The 22,699-nt window shown below is 34.9% G+C and overlaps 1 protein-coding gene across 3 annotated transcripts in view; it reads right to left on the bottom strand.

Annotated features, from left to right (window-relative positions):
* Nucleotides 1–1,781: 1,781 nt before the first annotated feature.
* The window catches only part of SCFD1 (sec1 family domain containing 1), a 101,048-nt gene continuing 80,130 nt past the window's right edge, over nucleotides 1,782–22,699 (bottom strand). For 2 of the 3 annotated variants that reach the window (XM_027870101.1, XM_027870103.1), the window contains 7 exons: nucleotides 21,792–21,867; nucleotides 10,699–10,752; nucleotides 6,581–6,633; nucleotides 5,226–5,259; nucleotides 4,179–4,244; nucleotides 3,138–3,206; nucleotides 1,782–2,022 (listed from right to left, as the gene is read on the bottom strand). In XM_027870101.1, the coding sequence (XP_027725902.1) occupies nucleotides 1,999–2,022; nucleotides 3,138–3,206; nucleotides 4,179–4,244; nucleotides 5,226–5,259; nucleotides 6,581–6,633; nucleotides 10,699–10,752; nucleotides 21,792–21,867 (376 nt within the window). In that variant the 3' untranslated portion in view covers nucleotides 1,782–1,998. The remainder of the gene's footprint in view (nucleotides 2,023–3,137; nucleotides 3,207–4,178; nucleotides 4,245–5,225; nucleotides 5,260–6,580; nucleotides 6,634–10,698; nucleotides 10,753–21,791; nucleotides 21,868–22,699) is intronic. The other variant, XM_027870102.1, reaches the window with a different exon arrangement.

Raw genomic sequence — 22,699 nt, 5'->3', positions numbered from 1 at the left:
CAAGTCTTTCCAGGTTCTTCTGAAGTCTGCCTGCTCATTATTTCTTACAGCACAATAGTATACCATTACATTCATATACCACAACTTGTTCAGCCATCCCCCCAATTTCCATTCTTTGCCACCATAGAAACAGTTGCTGTAAATTTTTTTTTTATTTTAGGCAATTGGAGTTAAGTGACTTGCCTAGAGTCACACAGCTAGTAAGTGTCAAGTGTTCGACCTGAGGCCAGATTTGAACTCAGGTGTTCCTGACTTCAGGGCTGGTGCTCTATCCACTGCGCCACCTAGCTGCCCCTAAAATGTACATGTGGGTCCTTTTCCCATTTGTATGATCTCTTTGGGATATAGCCTTAGGAGTGCTATATTAAAGGGTATGCACATTTTGATAGCCCTTTGGGCAGTTCCAAATTGCTCTCCAAAATGGTTGGATCATGTCACGACTCCACCAACAACGCATTAGTGTTCCAATTTTCCCACATCTTCTCCAGTATTTATTATTTTCCTGTTTTGTCATGTTGGCCAATCAATCTCATAGGTGTGATGTGGTACCTCAGAGTTGTTTTGATTTGCATTTCTCTAATCAATAGCGACTTAGAACATTTTTTCATATGACTATAGATGGCTTTAATTTCTTCATCAGAGAACTGCCTGTTCACATCCTTTGACCATTTATCAATTGGGGCATGACTTGTATTCTTATACATTTGACTTAGTTCTCTATATATTTTAGAAATGAGGCCCTTGTCAGAGAGACTGGTTGTAAAAATCCTTTCCCAGTTTTCTGCTTCCCTCCTAATCTTGGCTGCATTGGCTTTGTTTGTGCAAAAACTTTTCAATTTGATATGATCAAAGTTACCCATTTTGCATTTCATAATGTTCTCTATTTCCTGTTTGGTCATAAGTTCTTCTGTTCTCCATAAATCTGACAGATATACTATTCCTTGCTCTCCCAGTTTGCTTATGGCATCAGCCTTTATATCTAAATCATGAACCCATTTTGACTTTATTTTGGTATATGGTGTAAGATTTTGGTCTATGCCTAGTTTATGTCATACTCTTTTCCAGTTTTCCCAGCAGTTTTTGTCAAATAGTGAGTTAACCCAGAAGCTGGGGTTATCCATCTCTTCAATAACATGGCTGCTGCCTTTAGAATTCAGGACCTCATTATCTTTCCTGGACTATACTACAACAGCCTCCCTTCTTCTAAATAGTGCCCTTTCCAGCTTCCTTCTCAGAGCTGCTTAAATAATTTTCCTAAGATACAAGTCTGATTATATCACTCAAAAAACAATATTTCAAAGATAAAATAAGTTCTTCAGCATGATCAACCTGGAGTTCTCTCCATATTCACCTTTATCACAAATTATTGCCTTTCATGCACTTTACATTTAAGCCAAATTAAACTAGATTTTCTAGAATTTGATACTCCTCCTACCTGTCACTTTGCATAGGTTTTCCCCTCCTACCTCGAAATGAATTCCTTCAAGGCTAAGTTCAAGTGTCATCTTCTATGATACATACCCTTAGTTATTACTGTTTTGCTTTTCAAATTATGCTCTATTTATCTATACATACGTTATATTTTACCAATAAACCTTGGGCTCCTTGCCCACAGGACAGCTAGAATCTGCCTTGGAGACCAACTAAACACCTATGAGGAAGTCTTAAAGCAGCCACAGTGGGTGATGAGGTGAGCAAATTAAGTAAAGTATATAACCATATTGTATTTAAACAGAATCTTTTTTTAAAGGCATTTTTTCATTTATCATATACAAGGGAGATAACATGGCTTTAAAGGTTTATTTCTGAAATATTTTTAAATCAGTATACATTATATTAAGTACAATATTCTGTTAAAAATTATCAAATTAATGGAACGGTATAAGTTTCAATGCTATGACAGACAAGTTATTGACAGGGAGGCATCTGGCTCTTCTGACTTTATTTTTACATTTTGTCCAAGTTCCAAGTGGATTCAGATATTGAGGTTCTTCTGAGCTACTTTTGTCCAAGTAAGGATAGCTTAGGAGAAAACAAACCAGCAATCTATTAGTCATTTTAAATTCTTAGTTTCATCACTAAAACAATGAGTAGAAAAAATGTTCAAGGGAACATGAAATTTATCTTCTCTTCTACCCCCAATCTCACTATAAATTATATACCAGTGTTTTTTATTACTGTTCATTTAGAGGACATATAACATGGTACTTAATAAATGCTCATTTCTTTTTATGACTTTTAAGTATATATTAGGTATGAAGCTCCTACGTTAAACATTTTTACAAATACCTCCTTTGATTCTCACAACTTTGAGAAGAAGGTCAGATCTCTATTATCATCCCCTTTCTACAGCTGAGAAAACCAAGGCAGAGAGTGGTTACTTAGGTGACTTTCCCGGAGTCACACTGCTAGCAAACGTCTGAGGCCTGATTTGATACTCAAGTCTTCTTGATTCCAGGCCTAGTACTCTAACCACTGTGCATTTAGCTAAAAATGTTAACAAAAATTCAAGGTGAAAATGTATAAATTTGTACTGTGTGAAAACATACTTTTCTTTAGTTTTTAATATTATTAAAAGACAATGAAGATTATTTACACAGGAAAAAGTATGACTCAATGTTTGAGTATGAATAATCAGTCTTTAAGTCACTGCTCATCACTGGTCAGGCTTGTTAGTGCCTCAGTCATATTTTAGAAAGGCCAAGTCTAGGCAAAATTCTTAGCAATTAAGCACTGAAGACATGGTGAAACCCTGCAGCAGGTAGCAGTCATTCAGAAATTTAAGCTTCAGTGGTACCATTATCTTGCAATGTGGCCTTGAGGAAGAAACAACTTTCTCAGGGATGAATTTGCTTAGAAGTAAAATAAAGAAAGCAGAATGGCAAGCTTGGTAAAGTCAGAAACATAAGTACTTCACAAATAGAATCAATGAAATAGAATTCTGCCTAATAGAGGAAATAAAGAGTAAATAAAATAGTTTATCTCAGTGTACAAATGACTTCAAATTACAGATTTTGTTACTATCAATATAACTATGTACTTTAGTTTCTTTCCGTCAACTTAGTTGAACAAATCCTTAAAAAAGTGTGACAGGGTGATAAATAAGTTATAAAATTACCTGCAGCATAAAACTTTACCTGTTTTATAAACTGCGAAGCATTGAAAAGCTCACTGCAGCCATATAAGACGTGTTTACCTTGTTTGCCCTATGAAAAAGAGAATAAGGAATCAAGGAGAGCTCAGACAATGTGAGTAGTAGTGTATCTTTAAGGATGCTTCCAGTTCTAACACTTTATGTTCCAATTCATCTAGAAGTAGGTAATAAAATGATGGCTTACAATATAACACAAAGGATAGTAGTACTTTTACTTCCATGGAAGATCATGAAAAATGTACAATACACAGACTGCATATCAGAACTGCACTAACTCTGTCTAAAAAGTAAAGATGTAGTACACACAATTATAGATTATTTTCTGAATTATGTGGTATGTACTTAAAAGAATATGATCCAGTCTTGAGAGAAGCTTTGCACAAATCAGATTTGCTTAAAGTCAATTCAGGTAAATAATCACATCCATAAAGCAGAGGAAAAATTCTCATCACTCATATATTCCAGAAGTATTAATTTTTCCAGGCTACTGAAGTTCCTTTATGGCTTCAGCACACTAAACTAAAATTTGGCAGTGTTACCTACCACAAACTTTTTTTTATTGTCCATTTCAATTAATGATATCTATTTGAATAAGCTCAATGTTATTACACAGATTTTGCTACTTGGAGGTTGGTAATTCTTACCTAAGGCTGATTCACCAAGAGATTCAAAGTTTTTGAGGAGTTAAGAAGTAGGTAGAGGAGGGTGTCTCAGAGACCTAAGCTACAGCATTCTCTAAGGAGCTGTTCAATAGAGATGGAAAGACAAGCCATTTGTGAATTACTTTCCCCCTGTTACCACTGTCTTTTCTAATGTCACCTGTGTCCATTTTCCTACTAGCTCTCTCTTCCTGACTATTCTTGAATGGGTAAAACCTGCTAGTATTTTTTTTGGGGGGGGGACATCTTATAGGAGTGATATTTGGTGATAAAGGGATCTTTGGGGATTGTGAGATTTTTAAAAGCCTGAGAACTTATTCAACGCTATGAAATGACTAAATTAAAAAAAAATGACTAAAATGTACCTTTATGTAGTCAATAAGATTTTGATATTCAATGTAGTTGCCTCCTCCTACTACAAAAACAATTGCCTGAAGTGTAAACATAAAACAAAAAGTAAGTTAAATAAGAATGCATGTATTGAAAGCACGTTATGAAACAAAACCTTAACCATGAAGATATGGTTTTTAACACTCAGACTATACTAAGACTGAGGTCAGTTAACATGATGCCAAATAGGAATGCCAATACAAGGGATACCTATTAATATAAGAATGTACCTAGCGCCATTTAATGATCAAATGGACTTTAACTATAATTTCTTGTAAGAAATAAAATGAAGTTTGAATTTTTAGAAACTAAAGAAAAAAGTGATTATAGGCTACAATTAGCTAACAGCAAATAATGAGTTCTCTGCACTAAAGCCCTATTGTGAAGCCTTATCATTGTGTGGAGGTGACTAGAAGCTAGAAAGGATTTAAGTGTAGGCCTGGTGATGGACCATAAGTGTGCTATCTTAGGACCAAATCAGCCATGCTGTCTAACACATCACTATCAAGGTGCTATCAATTCACAAAGATCACTCACTAAAGGTATGGAAGGAAGTGCTAGAAAATAAATATCTATAATCAACAAAACCTGTTTTACTGAAGTAAATAAGAAGCTTACATTCACATTTCTAATTTTTTTTTTTTATAATGCACTTTAAAATGTAAACCTATTTCTCAGGTAGAGAAAAAAAAGAAACTGTAGTTTACTACAACGTATTTGTTTTACAAAAAAAAGTAATTAAAATCTCTTTACAAATGTTTAGAAACCAATTTTATAAAGAGGCTTCTCTTCACCCTTCCCCCTTTATAAAACTCCTACAAAAATAATCTTAACAACTTTGTTTTCTAGCGTTTTCATTAATGCCATTAGCAATATTCAAATTTATAACACTGAGAATGATTGTAAATAAAATACACAACAAAATGTAATTATATTAGTAAGTCTTATGACAGATCTGAGCACTGATCAAATCCGTTTACTTCTACTCTTCTTTTTTTTTTTTTTCTAAGTGAGAGACTTACCTCCTGGAATGGATTTTTGTTTCTTGGAACTGAGCTGGAAAAAAGACAGCAATGTAAATCCTACTTGTGGTTTTTAGAACTGACAAAACAAACACTTAAGAAATGTTTATTTACAGAATCCATGTTTTGCTTTCCTTTTACTGTAGTCTGGAAATATGTAGTTCAGACAGAACCTGGGTTTGTTCCTCAGGGATATCTTAACATATCATAAAAGTTTTTAAAAATACTACGTTCTTTTTGTTATAGCAAAGAACTGGAAACAAAGTATATTCTATCAACTGGGAAATAGCTAACATATTGTGGTATATGAATGAATGAAAAAACATGTATTAAATGCTTACTACACACCAAGCACTGTGCTAAATACTGGGAATACAAATACGAGAAAGAGTCTCTATACATTCCAATGGGTGAAGTCAAAATATGTGGGTGGAGGAGTAGTGGTCTTTGATGATTTATCTTATGTCACTGCTAGCACAAAAATCATTATTAAGTAATATACTGCAGTTTAATTATGTCCACCATGTTTTTCCACTCTCTGTTGGGTAACCTACAGTCCTAAGTCTTCTGATTCATAGCCCGTGAACCAGGCTATAAAATGAACTTTCATCTTTATCTTTTGGTTTTGATATGCCACCTGCTTTTAGCCCTTAATTAACATCTCCTTTAATCTTCACAACAACACTGGGAGGCAGGTGCTATTACTATCATTTTACAGTTGAGGAAACTAAAGTTAAGTGCCTTGCTGCCAAGGTCACACAGCTACTAAGTGTCTGAGGTCTATTCTGAACTCATAGCTTCCAGACTCCAAGTCCAGCACTCCACCTACTGCATCATCAGCTGTTTGTATGAACAAGTGTCCCATAAAAGGATGCTCAGTGCATGTGAGTACTTGATGAACTGATCCCATCTACTCCTTTATTCACATCTCTGGAAATACAGGCATTGTGTTCCCATTCAGCAACCAATTTGTCTTCTGGTTTCCTTTATTATAGACTGAATATGGATGTGGTTTTTCTGGTGATATTCCAAGGCTGTATGGATCTAAGAATCCATATGATCTACGAACCAAAATTATAGGTGGAATGTAAATGTTAAGTAGAAATGCTAAAAGGAGGTGGCTCAGTGTGAAGGATACCAGAATGACAGCCTGAAGGTTTCATTAGTATCCTAGAAAAATTAAAAGATACAAAGGCAAGCTTTTATGGAAAGGAATGGATGGTCTTTGAGCTAAATTGAGAGAGGGAATATCTATAATGATGAAAATATAATTCCACTACAGTATTAAAAATAAAGTAAAACAATTTTTAAAAGAATCTTGAAAAATTCAGATTTTTACGTCAAACGTAGCTTACCTGTCACTGCCCCGTAGCATTTTGGGATCAAAATATCTGTAGTCATCAGTTTCCTATTAATAAGATAGAACTTTATTAAAGCAATACATCAAATGGATAAAGTATCCATATTCTAATAAACACAAGTCTACAGTTTCCATCTGTAATTGCTAAACAAAAGATCTCTAATTAAAAAAGAAAAGCCTTCTTCAAAGAGTACTTCAAATTGACACTACAACAGTAAGAAGTAATGTTTTGTGGTGGCCAGAGCACTGAAGCAGAAGTGATATAGGATACTATTCCCAGAATGACCTTGAGAATGTCACTATCTTGTCTGACTTCAACTTCCTCATCTGAAAAGGAAGGGAGGGAACAATCATCTCATAGATTCATGACCACAGATTTAGAGGCTATCTAGTCTGGTCCCCTTATCTTACAGATGAGGAAACAGAGACATAGTGAGTTACCCAAGTCACACAGCGATTAAGTAGCAGCTAGATTTGAACTCAGGCTTTGTGATGACAAGTTCAGTACTTTCTCCAAGGCACCACCCTTCTCTAAGGTCCTAATCAATTCTAAAATTTTACTATGATTTTAATAAAAATTTGTGATTTGCTACTATCATAGAAACAAAATTCAATTTGAATTTTCCAGTATCAAATGATTAAATTCTTACATCTACATAAAATATTTATTCCATGAAAAGTGTATCAAATGTTTTCACCAATATTCCAATATACCAACAAAATGTTTATTTTTTGAACTATGAATTCTATAAGAGAAAACTTTATTTCAATACTCGTTCCATTTGGATAAGGATGTTACTCAATATTAAATTTCTTTTCCCTCTTAAAAGAGGATTGGATATATGTCAAATTAGTTCATATTTACAGAACGCTTCACTTGTAAATCGTAGTATTTTCCCTTGATTCCTCTCAGTTCCAGATTTAGTTACAAGAGTTCATTGGCACTCCCCACCTCCAAACACTTCCTATATTGTCCCTGTTTTCCCTGATTTCCCCAAGTTCAGTGATGTCAACAAAGCTCAAGTTGACTTCATAATGAACTCCCTTGTCACTGAGATTATAAGGGGCTTACCTAAGCTATGGGCTTGACAATAGTGACGGCAGTCTGCCCCAGTAACTCCATGGGGCACAAGGTCAAAGGATAGCATGAGAATCAAAGAAAGTCAGAGTAGAATGACACTTAAAGATAAAATAATTCTCAGCCCTCTTAAAAATAAAAATACCTGTAAAAACAGGTAAGGGAACTGAGACCCAGTCTGAGCTAGGATTATAACACAAGTCTCTTGATTTCTAGTCCAAAACTCTTTCCACTGCATGATAGAGTCCTTCTCTCCACTTTCTTTGTAGAATTTTTCTCAGGGGTATCAAGAAAATGCTGTGTAGTCTTCTCCCAGTAGACTGTGAACACATTAAGGGTGAGGGTACTGCTTTTGTCTGGGTCTCGGCATACAAGGTACACTTACCAACTACCTGGTGAACTAAACAAGGCTGAATTTATTGGCAGGAAAACTGTAGCTATGAGAGAGTACACTTATAAATGAGGGGAAGAACTGTACAAGATGATCTTTCATGTTCTGTTCATTTCTAATATTCTATATTAGTATGATATCTAAGCTCCAGCTAGTGAGCTGTGTTTAATGTGGAATACTGTGGTACAACCAAAGGGTCTGGATTGCCCCTTAGAGTTTATCATAACAAGATGGGACCCATAATCTAATTGAAAAGAGAAAAGTGATGAAAATCAGTAAAAAATTCCTCCCCCCCCATTAGGCAATCAGGGTTAAGTGACTTGCCCAAGGTTACACAGTTAGTAAGTGTCAAGTGTCTGAGCTTGGATTTGAACTCAGGTCCTCCTGACTCCAAGGCCGGAGCTCTATCCACTGAGCCACCTACCTGCCCCTAAAAAATTCTTGAAGTACAGAGGTGGCAAGCAGTATCATTATCTCACAAAAAGATAGCAAAAAAACTCACACAATTCTGTCTTTTAAAACAGCCAACCAAACAAAATAGTGAATTTTTATCAGCTATTCTTTTCTTATCACAATAGTACACTGTGTGGTAATTAGGACCTTTAATAAAAACGAAAAATAAGACCATACTTCCTTAAAGATTCTAATAATTGCTGCCTGCCTTCTTTCAATACTATCCTGATTTCTAATTTGCATGGCATTAAGACATAACTGAATTTTACGCTTTATCATCAAACAGAAATCATAGTTAACTCTTTCTATAAGGCAAACACAAATTAATACTACTACCTACATTTATGTAGAATTTTATACGATCTTCCTCTACATTAATTACAGCATTTGATGCTTAAAACAACCCTGTGAGGTAGGAAAATCATGTAGAATCCTTATTTTACAAACAGGAAAACAGCCTCTTCATGTTTTCAGCTCTACTAGCAAAAATAGGATGTGTGTAGCAACTAAGGTGTGATTGTAGCAAGTATCTGTCAATTTTGCTAGTTCTTTACTAATGTCTAGTGGTTACAAAGTGGCTACAAGGATGTGATGATTTTCTGTGCATTTAAAGTAATGAGCCTGACTTTGGAATAATCATTACTAGGATTTATATACCCAAGTGATTGAATACTTTGGTGGGAAGTGAAGGTTATACACTTATTACAAAGATCCTGCCATTACTCAAAATATTTTTGTTATAGACTTTCTGGTGGTAAAAAATGTTCTCAGAAAAAAAGTACCATCAAAATAAATGTACATTTTATTCTGGGGATGATTTTATAGGGGGACTATTTTGAAAAGAACATCTGGCTCTGCCAGAACCAGATGTGTGACCCTGTGTAGGTCATGTCATGTCTCTGGTCTTTAGTTTCTTCAATTATAAAATGAGATGACTGGCCTCGATGGTCCTGCAGGTCACCTTCCAGCCCTGATATTCTAGGGTCTGTGAGGTCATTCATGTTGTGGTTTAAAAAAAAAAAAAAAGCCACAGTTACCATGTTATAATCAAAGTGTATACACTTCAAGGACAGCATCACGAAGGGGGCATGTCCTCAATTTGGAGTAAGAGGACCTTGGCTCAAATCCCAGGTTTTTCACAGGCTGACCAACAGGCGGTCACATAATCCCTTGTCTTGAGCATCCTCATCTAAAAACGAGGAGGATGGTGTAAGGACCCTTCCAGCTCTAATTCTACGCTCTCATGAAAAGCAGGTGAATATGCAGTACTAGATAAATAAACTTTGCTTACTTTTCCAAGACCTATTCTGATTCAGAATAAACATTAAGCTGTTAAGTGTCTACCTACTATAGGTACGACACGAGGGATATGAAGTCAAAATTGTAAACAGTCTCTGCTGTCAAGGAGATTACATTCTGTCAGGGGAAATAACATCCACACATAAGTAAATACAAAATAATTGGAGGGAGGCATAAATAAAGACAATACAGATGGTGGAGGTGAGAAGTGAGTTCATTCCAGGAATGTGGCAAAGCCTGTGAAAAGGCAGTATATGCAGAACACCAGAACAGCAAGTGTACCAGTCTGGGTGGCAGGTAGAGTCTATGAAGGAAATAATGTGTAAAAAGCCTAGCAAAGCAGGCTGGAGCTAGTCAAAGGGAGATCTTCAAGTCCAAAGAATCTGTTTTATCCTAGAAGCAATATAGAGCTTCCAGAGCAGAGGAGCCAATTGCAGAATGTCTTCCCCTGATTGTGTCAGGAGTCAGATATCACTATATCCATGTTAAGTTATTTTAAAAGACTTTCTATTGTGTACCTAGTTTTTCAAAGTTCTCTCTGCTAAATGTTTTGCTTTAAGGTCAATTATCTAATGTTATCACTTCTTTTAGATAATGCGTGCTGGAAAAGAAGGTAAGTGATGCAGTTAATAGGGAGGAACAATATATAAACAATCCAAGTGATTCAACGAAAGATGACCAAGAAAGATGATCTAGGAAGACCTCCGGCATGTTGGACGAATCATCTAGGGAGGATTTATGAAGACAAGACAAGAATTACACAGGACATGAAGACACAGATGGATTGCAACCTGTACCCTTAGGAATAAGATCACTGATCTAGCAAAGTATAATATTAGATATAGTTTTATTTTTTCACAAATGCGTAATTATGCCATTATACAGTACTCACAGGATTTGACTTCATTTCCATAAGACTGTCTAAAATACGAGTAACTGGTAGATTCTGTGGAAGATAAAAAGGATTTTGTTAAATCACTGAGATAGTAAGATAGTTTTTTTAAAAAATCACAAAACATGATTTTGTTATCCTAGGTTCATTCCATAAGACTTTTGGGTGGAGACATGGTAAGTGATCACAATAGGTTAATATGCATCTAAATCATTGAAAAATTAATATTTGCTTTTCACCTAAATATATTCCAAGTTATACTATTCAGTTTTACATTAAAAAAAAAATAACCCAACAAAAACAAAACACCACTAGCAAAATTTCAAATAAAAAGCTCTCTTTAGTGCTCAACTATTCAGGATTAAGCCAGTCCATGTATTTCTAAACTACAAGCTTGAAAGTATCTCTCTTTTGGTTAAATGTAAGGACCATACCATATAATTTTAATGCTATGATGCTTTTAAAATTGTTCTGATTATACCATAATACAGAATTTTTGTTAAGTAACTATTGTGGACATTTAAAATTCATTCCCTACTGAGGTGGTATTTTTCTCTGCTTTGAACTGGCATTTCCTTTCGGTGAACTGTACAGGATGTTCTGGAAGTAAGTTTACCATCTTTGAGATTTTCTACAACAAAATCTGAACACTCAGAAGAACTGAGTAGATAACAAACATAACAATCTGAGTCAGAGGCCTTTTAGTTTTCTTATGTCATAAAACATTTTGCTTTTACTGAAATGGAATTCCAAAGAAGAAATGATGCTTTGTCCAGATAAAGAATGTGTGTTTTCTTTCTCAAGATCAGTAAATAAAAAAGCTTCTGAGATCATCCCAGGCAAATACAGCTATCTGGTTACTTGCTGATATTTTTATTGGCTAGAAACTTGGTAAATAAACATACGCACCAAATCTTCAAGCTGATCGAATGTATTTCCAAAGCTGCAGTTTCTAAAGCACACCATTCTACACCATATATTTTAATGATTTAGCATCTGTTTCTACATTGTAAAATTCACAAGACCATTTTAGGTGAACTTGCATTTCCTAGTTAAGATATATTCCATTAATAGCTACCATATTAAGAGGAGGTATAACTTAAATAGAATATGCTATACATAGAGGAAGGACAAGATAATTTGATGTTAATACTTCACACGTCATTAACACCTATGCAATACTGAATTAGAATTGTCAAATTAATAGTGACTAAGCAGAAGTGCATACTTGTGTATGTCTGTGCCCACAATCTTTCCTTTCATGAAAAGAGATATATCTTTCGTGGTACATCAGAATCACTATTTAATCTTGTTACAATGAGGAAGGTCATTGATCTTAATAATCAAGCTGAGTCTGTTATCTATGCCTTCCTTCTGATTATATGAACAATGAAAACCTGACTATAGCACATAAATAGTATGCTTTGCTACTTTCTAGTTGTCCGAAACGTATCTTATTGCCTGGCATATTATATAACTGTTGGCAGACAAAGAATATGATTTAATAATCCCTAGATATAACTGTGCCAGTGCTACTGTAATCCTTAAAATACAAAAAATTTGCAGGTATATGTTTCTTTTAAGGAGTTATGCATAATGTGATCATTATAAAATACGTTTAAAACTACACTGTATAAACCACAATTTTCTCATAACCTTTTTTTTTTTTTGGTGAGGCAATTGGGATTAAGTGACTTGCCCAAGGTCACCCAGCTAGTAAGTGTCAACTGTCTGAGGCCAGATTTGAATTCAAGTCCTCCTGACTCCAAGGCTGGATTTCTATTCACTACGCCACCTCGCTGCCCCTCTCATAACCTTTTTATGAGGTATATGGTAGTTATGCCCACTTAAAAATAAAATGAACTGGCTCAACTGAATACCAAAAAGCAACAGAATTCTAGGATTCCAATTTGATATCTAATGATACAGGGTAAAACGTGTCTTACAGAATTCTTTTTTTTTTTTTTTTAAACCAAGAATTGTAGTAGGGGCAGTGAGACAGTATAAATAAGAATGATCCTTGCTCTAGTGGAACCTAACAGTCTAGCTGAGTGTAAGACACTGATAATTATTATATACATGGGATATGTCCTTTTCACTAATTTTCACTCCACTAACATATATTTTTAAAGAAAGAAAAGAAATTCTGTTTCTTTGTAGGATTTCAAGGGTAGCTGTGAATAGGATGAGGCAACATTACAATGCTGACCACATGTTAAGAGCAACTTCCTTAAAGGCTTGTAACATAAAATTCAATAGCTACATGTGATGATATTAGCCTAATGTCTTCATATCCCTTTTTGGGAAATTTTATATTTAATTATATTAATTATCTTTCATGCAAAAACAATGTCTTCAAGATAAAAGGAGATCCCAGATTGTGAAAAGCAGATCTTAAGATCCCTGCAATGTTCACATAATCTATTTTGAATACATTTCAACACTCTATTGCAGTTAAGTAACAAAATATACAAAATCAAAACATCATTTCAGTACTTAAATGGAAAAAGGGAAAGCACATTTTATTATTGGTGTTCCGAGAACAAAAAGGTTCTAAATAAAAACTAGCTTAATGACCTAACATTAGTCTTAACGGAAACTCCTTTGATGAGCAACTGGTTGAACAGAAGTGTCACTACACTGTATTAGAAAACATGAATAAAAGGGGATGGAACTAGAAGTACTTACTGTACTATAATATGGATAAAATAGGGACTGAAAGAATTCTGGGGACACTGATTACTGGGGCAGGGAGAAATCTTCAGTATAACTGTCTATTTTCAGGTAGTTTCAAGGGTCTATTGAAACTTCAAAATCCTGACTTGCCAATTTCCCATGCAAATTCTGACATCAATATTAATTTCAAATAAACAACAAAAATAAGGGTTTACCAGACATTTTCAGAAGTAATAATTCTGGTATACTTTTCTTCCCCTAAAGGACGCTAAAATATGGAAGTATTTAACTATTTCACGTATTTTAAGAAATACATGAAATTTCCCTTTACCAACCATTGACTAGTTATGACTAAAGGCTGCTTACTAGTCTAGCAATAAGTGTCACTTTGGTATTTAGTATGAAAAAATACATATTCATTATAAGAGTGAAGTAAAAATAATTTAATAGCCCCAAAGAATTTATATGCCCTTAAAAGAGCCCATTTAAAGCAAATTCTTTTTTTGGCTTAATATCACCTATAATTTCTAATGTATCTCTTCCCTTAAGATACTTTATATCAAAAAAAGGTCAACATTATATACCCTATTGAATCAAACAATAAATCAATTCATTACTTATTGAGCACCTACTACATGCCTGACATTGTGCTTGCCACTGTAAAAAACTACAAATGGAACACCATAAATCAAACAGTCCCTACTTGCAAGCAGCTTACATTTCATTGGATAAGATAACATATAAAAGCATATACAAAATAAATACAAAGAGAACAAACAGTATTAAACACAAGGTAGCTTGAGAGGAATAGCACTAGCAGTTGAGGTGATCAGGAAAGGCTTAATGTCCAAGGTTATCCTTAAACTGCATCTTCAAAGAAGTGAGGGATTCTATAAAGTGAAAGTAAGCATGAGTACAATCCAGGCATGGGGGATGGTGACTTCAAAGGCAAGGGACGCGAATGTCATTTGTAAGAAAGAGGAAAAAAAGCCAGTTTGGTTACATCAGAGTGGAAGGGGAAGAGGAATAAAGGTTGGGGCAAAGTTGTAAAGGGCTTTGTGAACAGAGGCCTATATCGAGAGGCAGTAGGGAGCCACTGAAGTTGACTGAATAGGAGAATGATTTCGTCAGATGTCTCTATATTGAAGGAATATCACTTTGCCAGCACACTGCCATGCAGATGATGGTCTAAAGTGGGGAAAGACTTGAAGAAGGAGAGAGCAATTGGAAGGCCAATGTAACAATCCATGTAAGAGGTCATGAGGGCCTGAACTAGAGTGGTGGCTGTGAGTGGAGAATATTGGGCCTACGGGAGAGATGTTGAGGAGTTAGAAATGACAAGATTTGGCAACTGATGAGAGATGAGGATTAAGTGAAAGTGAAGAGTCAAGGATAATATCTCGTATGCTCTTGGGTGACTGGAAGAATGGGGGTGAAAATAAAGGCTTGTCAACAAAAAAAGTAATTTTTAAATTAACTTTTTAAAAAGTTAATACAAATATAAGAAACAAAAAAGAAAACTACAGGTTGAACTTATATTTTAGAATAAAAGCATATTGTACATAAGAGACCTACAATTTCCTTTATTCTTTTTCTATTCTACTATGTATATGGAAATGCCCATTTTATTTGGTGGTGAAGTTTAGAATAATTTTTTTCTTGTTTCAAAAACAATAAATAAATCAGGCCTTCAACATTAACAGGGAAATTTAGAAGAGGGGAAGGTTTGAGGAGAAAGATGTTGGGCTCTGTTTTGGACATTCTAACTTGAGATGCCTGTGGGACATCCAGTTTAGAATGTCCAATAGGAAACTGTTGAAAAGAATAGTGTCACAAAAGACTGCAGAGGAGAAAGTATCCAAAAGAATGTTGCCAACAGTGTCAAATGTAGCAGAAAGAGAACTGAAAGAAGGAACATTAAATATGGCAATTTGGAGAACACTGAGAACTTTGGAGAAAATGGTTTCAGTGGAGTGATGAAGCAAGAAATCAGTATGCAAAGATTTAAGGAGTGATTGAGAAGAAAGAAAGTAAAGGAAGTGATTGTAGCCAGCTTTTTATGGGAATCTGGGAGAGAAAGAGGAAAGATACAGAATGATGGTTTAAGGGGACGGCAAGGGCTAGTAAAGTATTTTTCCTTTTTTTAAAGAACAGGGGAGACTTTGGGCATGTTTGAAAACAGGAAAATAAAGGGCAGATAGGGAAAGACTGGAGGTGGGAGGGAAGGGAGAATGGTTGATGCTGTAACTTGCTAGAGGATAAGAGAAGGAATGGGATTAAGGGCATGTGTAAAGGAACTAGCCTTGCTATGAAGAAGGGCCATCAGATGTTTTCTCATGTCTCTTCTCTGGAGCCAAACTTAAGTCAGCCTAATGTTTTGGTATTCAGTTTTTACTATTTTATTATTATTCTTTCCATTTCAGTGGTTGTAGAAATTGTGTATATTGCTGTCTGGTTCTGATTACTTTGCTTTGTATCAGTTCACAGAAGTTTCTTTATGCTTCTCTGTAGTTAGTAGAATATTTTATTAATCCATATATTATAATTTCTTTATTCATCTCCTGATTTATGGGCATCTAATTTATTTCTACTTCCGTGCTACTACAAAAAGTGTTACTATAAATATTTTGGGGTATATGAGACCTTTCCTTTTGTCCTTGACTTTCTTGGGGATATAGTATTTCAAGTATACCTTGAAAATATTTTGGGCACAGTTCGAGACCCGCAATAAAACGAATATCACAATAAAGCGAGTCTCACATTTTGGTTTCCCCATACATTTAAAAGTTATGTTTACCCTATACTGCAGTCTATTAAGTGTGCAATAGTATTATGTCTAAAAAAAATGTACATACCTTAATTAAAAAGTATTTGATTGCTAAAAATGCTAACCATCACCTGAGCCTTCAGAGGGTCTTACTTTTTTGCTGGTAGAGGGTCTTACTTCAATCAATGGTGGTTACTGAAGGTTGGGGTGACTGTAGCACAATGAAGTTTGCCACATCAACTGACTCTTCCTTTCACTTGAATACTTAGAGGCCCTCGTAGGGTTATTAATTGGCTAAATTTCAATATTGTTTTAACTTGGTGAAAAGGAAGGCCCAAGGAGGGGGAAAGACAGGAGAATGTCCAGCGGATGGAGTAATCAGAACTTATACAACATTTATCAATTAAGTTTGCTGTCTTATATGAATGGGGTCGTGGCATCCCAAAACAATTACAACAGTAACATCAAAGATCACTAATGACAGATCATCATGACAAATATAACAATAATGAAAAAGTTTGAAATACTGTGAGAAATAGCAAAATGTGACACAGAGACACAAGGTGAGCATATGCTGCTGGAAAAATGGAACCAAAAACTTTGCTTGACACAGGGTTGCCACAAACTTTCAATTTTTAAAAAATGCAATGTCCACGAAGTACAATAAAGTGAAGCACAACAAAACAAGGTAAGCATATATGCCTATCAGTGTGGGACCTCTTGCTCAAAGGGTGAGGACATTTTTCATGTTCTTTGCATAATTTCAAACTAAAAATTTTTTGGTTACATTTTAAGTTCCAAATCATCTCCTTCTCCAACCTGCAGTAGAGAAGGCAGTCATTTCACTCATGTACACACTTATGTATGTATATATGTAAAACCATACTATGCATGCTTCTCTTTATCAGTTCTTTCTCTGGAGGTGGAAAGCACCTTCCTTCATTAGTCCTTTGTAGATCATTTGAGTATTTATGCATAATTCCAAACTGAAGAGCATACTTTTTTAAAGTGACACTGTCACACTACATAGTTCTCATATACTTCTGTGTAAAGCTGAAGCTTCTGCTGAATCAGAATACTTAATTTCCTCTTCATTTGAGGAAGTACAATATTTCTTTTAAAAGATGAGAATGAGCATTTCAGAAAATTCTCTTTAAAAAACCCATGTGTTCTGGAAAAATAAAAGCTGTATGCCTTTAATAATTAGCTAAAATATCTTGCAGAAGCAAACAGAAAAGCAGAGAAAAGACACAGGAAGGGCAATTTTCTTGGGTAAACAAAAAGTGCATTGTCCCAGGAATCTTTATAATCACAAAAGCAATTTGTTAGGGAGAAATAATAATAGTCATCAATGAACTTTAACCAGATGAGAAAATATGCCATATGTATTTCTGTAGGTCTGTGTGTGTGTGTGTGTGTGTATGCCTCCTTTCAAATAAAATCAAAAGAAAATAAAGATCTTTGTCCTCAGATATCTTTACAGATATCTTTCCACTTTCATTATCTTTTAAAAAATTATACTAACTTTGTTTTATAATACAGTGGTGGGTACCTGTCTAAAACTAGTATCTAGGAGAGAAAGTAGGAGTAAGAGAATTTGGATTTAAAAATAAAATTTAAAGAAAAAAAACCTCTAGCATTTGAGTGAAACTAACAGATGCAATTTCAGAATACAATTTGGAAAGCCAGGTTCATTGTTATATCTTTATCTATATATGCTCTATAAAGTGTCACCTTCTTAAATAAGGAAAACACAGATTTAATTTTAAATACAAGAAATAGATTATTTCATCTCAATAAAAATAATACTAGAAGAAATTTGCCAAAAATTCTTAACAAGTGTTATGACCTTAGTTACTGCAAAAGTTGAGACAATAATATTAGCCTTGTGTGTGACAGGTTATTCTCCAAAAAATTAAATCTCAAGTAGTATGTTTTTTTGTTGCTGTTGCTGTTCAGTCATTTTCAGTAGTGTCTGACTCTTTGTGACCCCATTTGGGGTTTTCTTGGCAAAGATACCAGAATGACTTGCCATTTGCTTCTCCAGTTCATTTTACAGATGAGGAAACTGAGGTAAACAGAGCTAAGCAGCTTGCCCTGGGTCACACAGCTAGTAAATTCAGATGAGTCCTCCTAACTCCTGGCCTGACAGTGTGGTACTGTTCTGTTCTCAACAGTTAGACTAACACTGTGCCCATTCTTTCCCTCATCAAATGACTTCTGAAAAGAACATGAAACTTAGTCTATGGTTACTTCCTTCTACATCATTCTTTACTTTCTAAGTTTGAACTTGCAATGATATCCTGCTATTAAGGATGTTGCTGTGCTAGCAATAGTGTAGAGATAAGCAAGAGTTTCTACTGTCCTGGCTGTCAGAACTCCTGTATATCTAAAAACACAGGTCTCATAGAAGGGGGTGCTTAGTTTGGAACCAATGTTAGTACTCCCATAGTCCTAGCAAATAAATTAAGACTAAGATGAGAAGTGTAAGGCAACTGTGACATAAAAGCAGAGGGGTGCCAAAGGAGCCTTCAGTGGCATAAAAACAGGAAGTAGAGCTTTTGGACATTTTAAAACTGAATTCCATGATAGTGAATAAAGTAAAGTAAGACAACATTACGCTCTTAATGACAATCAACAAGAGAGACTGCTGAGGAAAAACAGAGGATTTGCAGATATCTGTTATTACATGAAAGGCAGTGACTACCACAAATATTTTGCACATTGAATTACAGAATAAAAAAGAAAGATAATGAATAGAAGAACATTTCTATTTCTGGATATGTAATACTCATTCCCTAAAGAAAAAATGAAAATATGTAGCATATATCATAATGAACACCAAGGTTGAATACTTGATACCAACTGACGGAATTTGCACAAATCTGTATGGTCACAGCAGGTCTAACATTTAAGCGTTAACACCTTTTAACAGAAGGAATTATTTTGGCAAACAAATCTGAGTGAAACAGAAGGCTTTCAAATTATGCAACTCATTGTACTACATTATTCATCACCACATTCTTGCAAAATTATCTTCATATAAATATCTTCTAAAGCTGTTAATATCATTCAAGATTTTATGTGACAGTTGATATCTATAATGCACACAACTCATGTTGCCCATAAAAAGACGGCATTAAAATCCCTTCTAAGTTTACTAGAAAAAGAAAAGTCAAACAAACATGGTTAATCCTCCCTATTTTCATGCCCCATTGCCTTATTCAGCTTAGAGTTTAAAAAGTTCACGTGGATAGAAAAAGAACTTTAAAAACCCAGAACGTTTTAGAAACCAAAAAATGATCCCAGTATAACTTAATATATCAGTAGTTTTCATTTCTGAAACAACAGTAAGTGTATACTACAATTTGTGGGGGAGGGCAGGAAAGCTATCGTGGAAGTGTATACCTTATTCAACAAAAAAGACCCCCAAAAGATGAAAAAAGTAGTAGAGTAGCATTATAAATTAAGAACATGTACACGGGTGAGAAAAGCCAGGAACCAGAGTGGGAAACATTTGATTAGGTTTATGAAGAAAGAAACAGAAGTAATATGACGTATGCTACAGACCATTTGGATGGGAGGAGAAAAGAGATGAAGAAGGTAGCGAAATAGCACAATAAATAGCATGCAGGACCTGGAATCATAAAGACTAGAGTTCAAATTTAGCCTCAGATACTTCTTAGCAGTGTGACCCTAGGCAAGTCATTAAATCTGCCTGTCTCAGTTTCCTCAACTATAAAATGAGGATAATAATAGCACCTACCTCGCAGGGTTATTGTGAGGAGCAAATTTGATATTTGTAAAGTGTTGAGCACAGTGCCTAGCACGTAACAGGTGCTTAATGTTTGTTTTCTTCCCTTTCCTCACATGAGAAACAGATCACATCAATACAGTGATCCACCACAATTCCGAAGTACTCATGATGTAAAGTGCTATCCACCTCCAGATAGAGAACTGATCATCTCAGAGTGCAAAAAGAATCATATTTTTATTTCCTTTCATATTTCTTGCCTTCTCTCAATGGGTGGAGGAAAGGGTGGAGGGAGGAAGAGAACTTGGAACAGAAAATTAAAAGTAAATTAAAAAAAGAGAAAAAGATCACAAACCAAGCAAAGAAGTTCGATAGTTTTATGATAGTAACTACAGGGGCGAAAGCAAGTATCCCGACATTTGCAAGGGCTTTCTAAGTTTCTCTCTGCCAAAATCAAATTCTTAATGACTTAGTGATAATTTTATTTCTCAAACGGTGAAGGAAACACACGAATACATTGCTGGTGGAGCTACTAATGGTACAATCATTTTGGAAAGCAATCCGGAATTAAGCAAAAAAAAAAGTGACTACAATGTCCAAACCCTTTGTGAACAAGACATGCCACTCCTGGGTTTATTATCCCAAGGAATCCATCAACAGGAAAAGTCTCCATATACTCCAAAATATTTATAGCAGCACTTTTTGGGATAACTAAGAATTGGAAAAAAAGCAGATGTCCATCAACTGGGGAATGGCTAAACAAATTGTGGTACATGTTATCTAGTGGAATATTACTGTGCTATAAGAAAAAATGTGTGATGAATACAGAGAAGAACGAACTTATGTAGAGTGAAGTAAGCAAAGAATATACACAGTAACTACAATAACATAGATAGAAAAAACAACTACACAACAAAAAATCCAAAGTAAATGTATCAAGATTATAAAGATTAAGCAAGACTCAAATGAAGAGATATGAGAAGATGCCCCCAACCTATGCCTTCATGGAGGTGGGAGGTCCACAGGTGCTACACATTGCACAAGTTATTGGACTTTTTCAATGTACTGATCAATGGTGCTGACTTTTTTTCCTCTCTAAAAAATACCATTTGTCATATAAGATGGCTCTCTAGGAGGGCTAAGGAAAGGGATATTTAGATAACTATGGTAATGTAAGAAACAGAAAATATCAATAAAACTTATTTTTAAGAAAAGCAAAAGGAAATAAGAGCCCTTCCCAGAATGACTGGATTCTAACCAACAAAGAAGAAATGATGGTAGGGAGTGAGCATGTGATCTCTGAATTCATGATAAAGGAACCAAAACATTTATAGCATTCCTTCTATGATGAAAAATCATGTTAAGTTACAATTGACTTACAAATGGACCTTTAAGTAATTACAGTACAAAGCAGCAAACTCACAGAAATGTTTTAATAACGCAAACTGAGAAAAGGTAGATGGCTTATACTACAAACAGTAGTAAGTGTATACTACAATTTGTGGGGGAGGGCAGGAAAGCTGATTTTACTTCAGTTTGATTTGAAAACAAATCAACTTATTAAAACTGAGTTCAATTTGTCCAACTATTTGTGTTTATTACACAATAGCATACCTTTCATAAAAGTCAGTGTGGTACAGGAAATAGAAGAGTTGACCTTGAAGCCATGAAGACATGGGTTCAAATCCTGACTCTAACACATACTAGCTATGTGACTTGAGTTAAGAAACAATCTTTCAGCGCTTCATGCAACTCTCTATGCAAGTATAAATTGCATAGAAGGTAGAGGAAATTCACTGATGGAGTCCTACTTCACTGGTAGAGGGAATTCCCTATACTAATGAAATCACAGATGGAAGGCCTTCTCCTATCACCCCTCCTAATAATCTTACTTACTTGTTGTTTCAATACTAAGTTCTTCACTCCTTCCATCACAAACTGTGACCCTGTGTTCATGACCCGGGATAAGAGACTAGGGGCAAAAATACAAAGATAGATTACTAAATACAAATGACTTGTACAGATTCTCAACAGATTACCTTCATTTTCACAGAATATGAATAGTAATAATTTGTTTTCATAGATTTCTGTAATTTTGTTGACCATTATAATATTCACAACTATTTTTCTGTCAATAATCACTAACAAAATAATTAGCATGATGAACAGTCATTAGAATATTTTGTCTTGGGGCAGCTAGGTGGCACAGTGGATAGAGCACCAGGCGTAGAGTCAGGAGGACCTGAGTTCAAATCTGACCTCAGACCAGACACTTGACACTTACGAGCTGCGTGACCCTGGGCAAGTCACTTAACCCCAACTGCCTCACCCAAAAGAAAATTGTCTTTTAGGTATTTTCCAATTTTAAGGAACTTCCTTTGCTCTTTTCCTATATTCTTGATGCTGAGATATAACTCTGAAGAAAGCAATTTAAATACCTTGCTTTTGCTAAGTAAAACAAAATGAAAGAAGATGTTGAAAACAAACATATCTTTTTATGCCTGTTAACTATTAAAGAGCTACAACTCATTTCATATTTGAAAAATATTTTGGATTTGTCATCTGAACTTAAAGTGTTCAGTCTATTCTCATAATGGCACATGACTGATGCATCTTAGCCTGAATAACTGCTATATATATATATTAAATTTTCAAAAGCAGTCATATTGTTGAAACATTCATCATTCTTAGAAAATTTCATTCAATTATGCCATAAAGCAGTCTTCCTAATAATGTGTACTATCTGAATTATTTGACAAAATAAAAAAAAGCATCATAATGGATTAAATAGCAATTTTTGAAGG

The sequence above is a fragment of the Vombatus ursinus genome, unplaced genomic scaffold, assembly GCF_900497805.2.
Source record: "Vombatus ursinus unplaced genomic scaffold, bare-nosed wombat genome assembly UNPS02014794.1, whole genome shotgun sequence".
Lineage (NCBI taxonomy): Eukaryota > Metazoa > Chordata > Mammalia > Diprotodontia > Vombatidae > Vombatus > Vombatus ursinus.
This window is presented reverse-complemented; position numbering and strand designations above follow the sequence as displayed.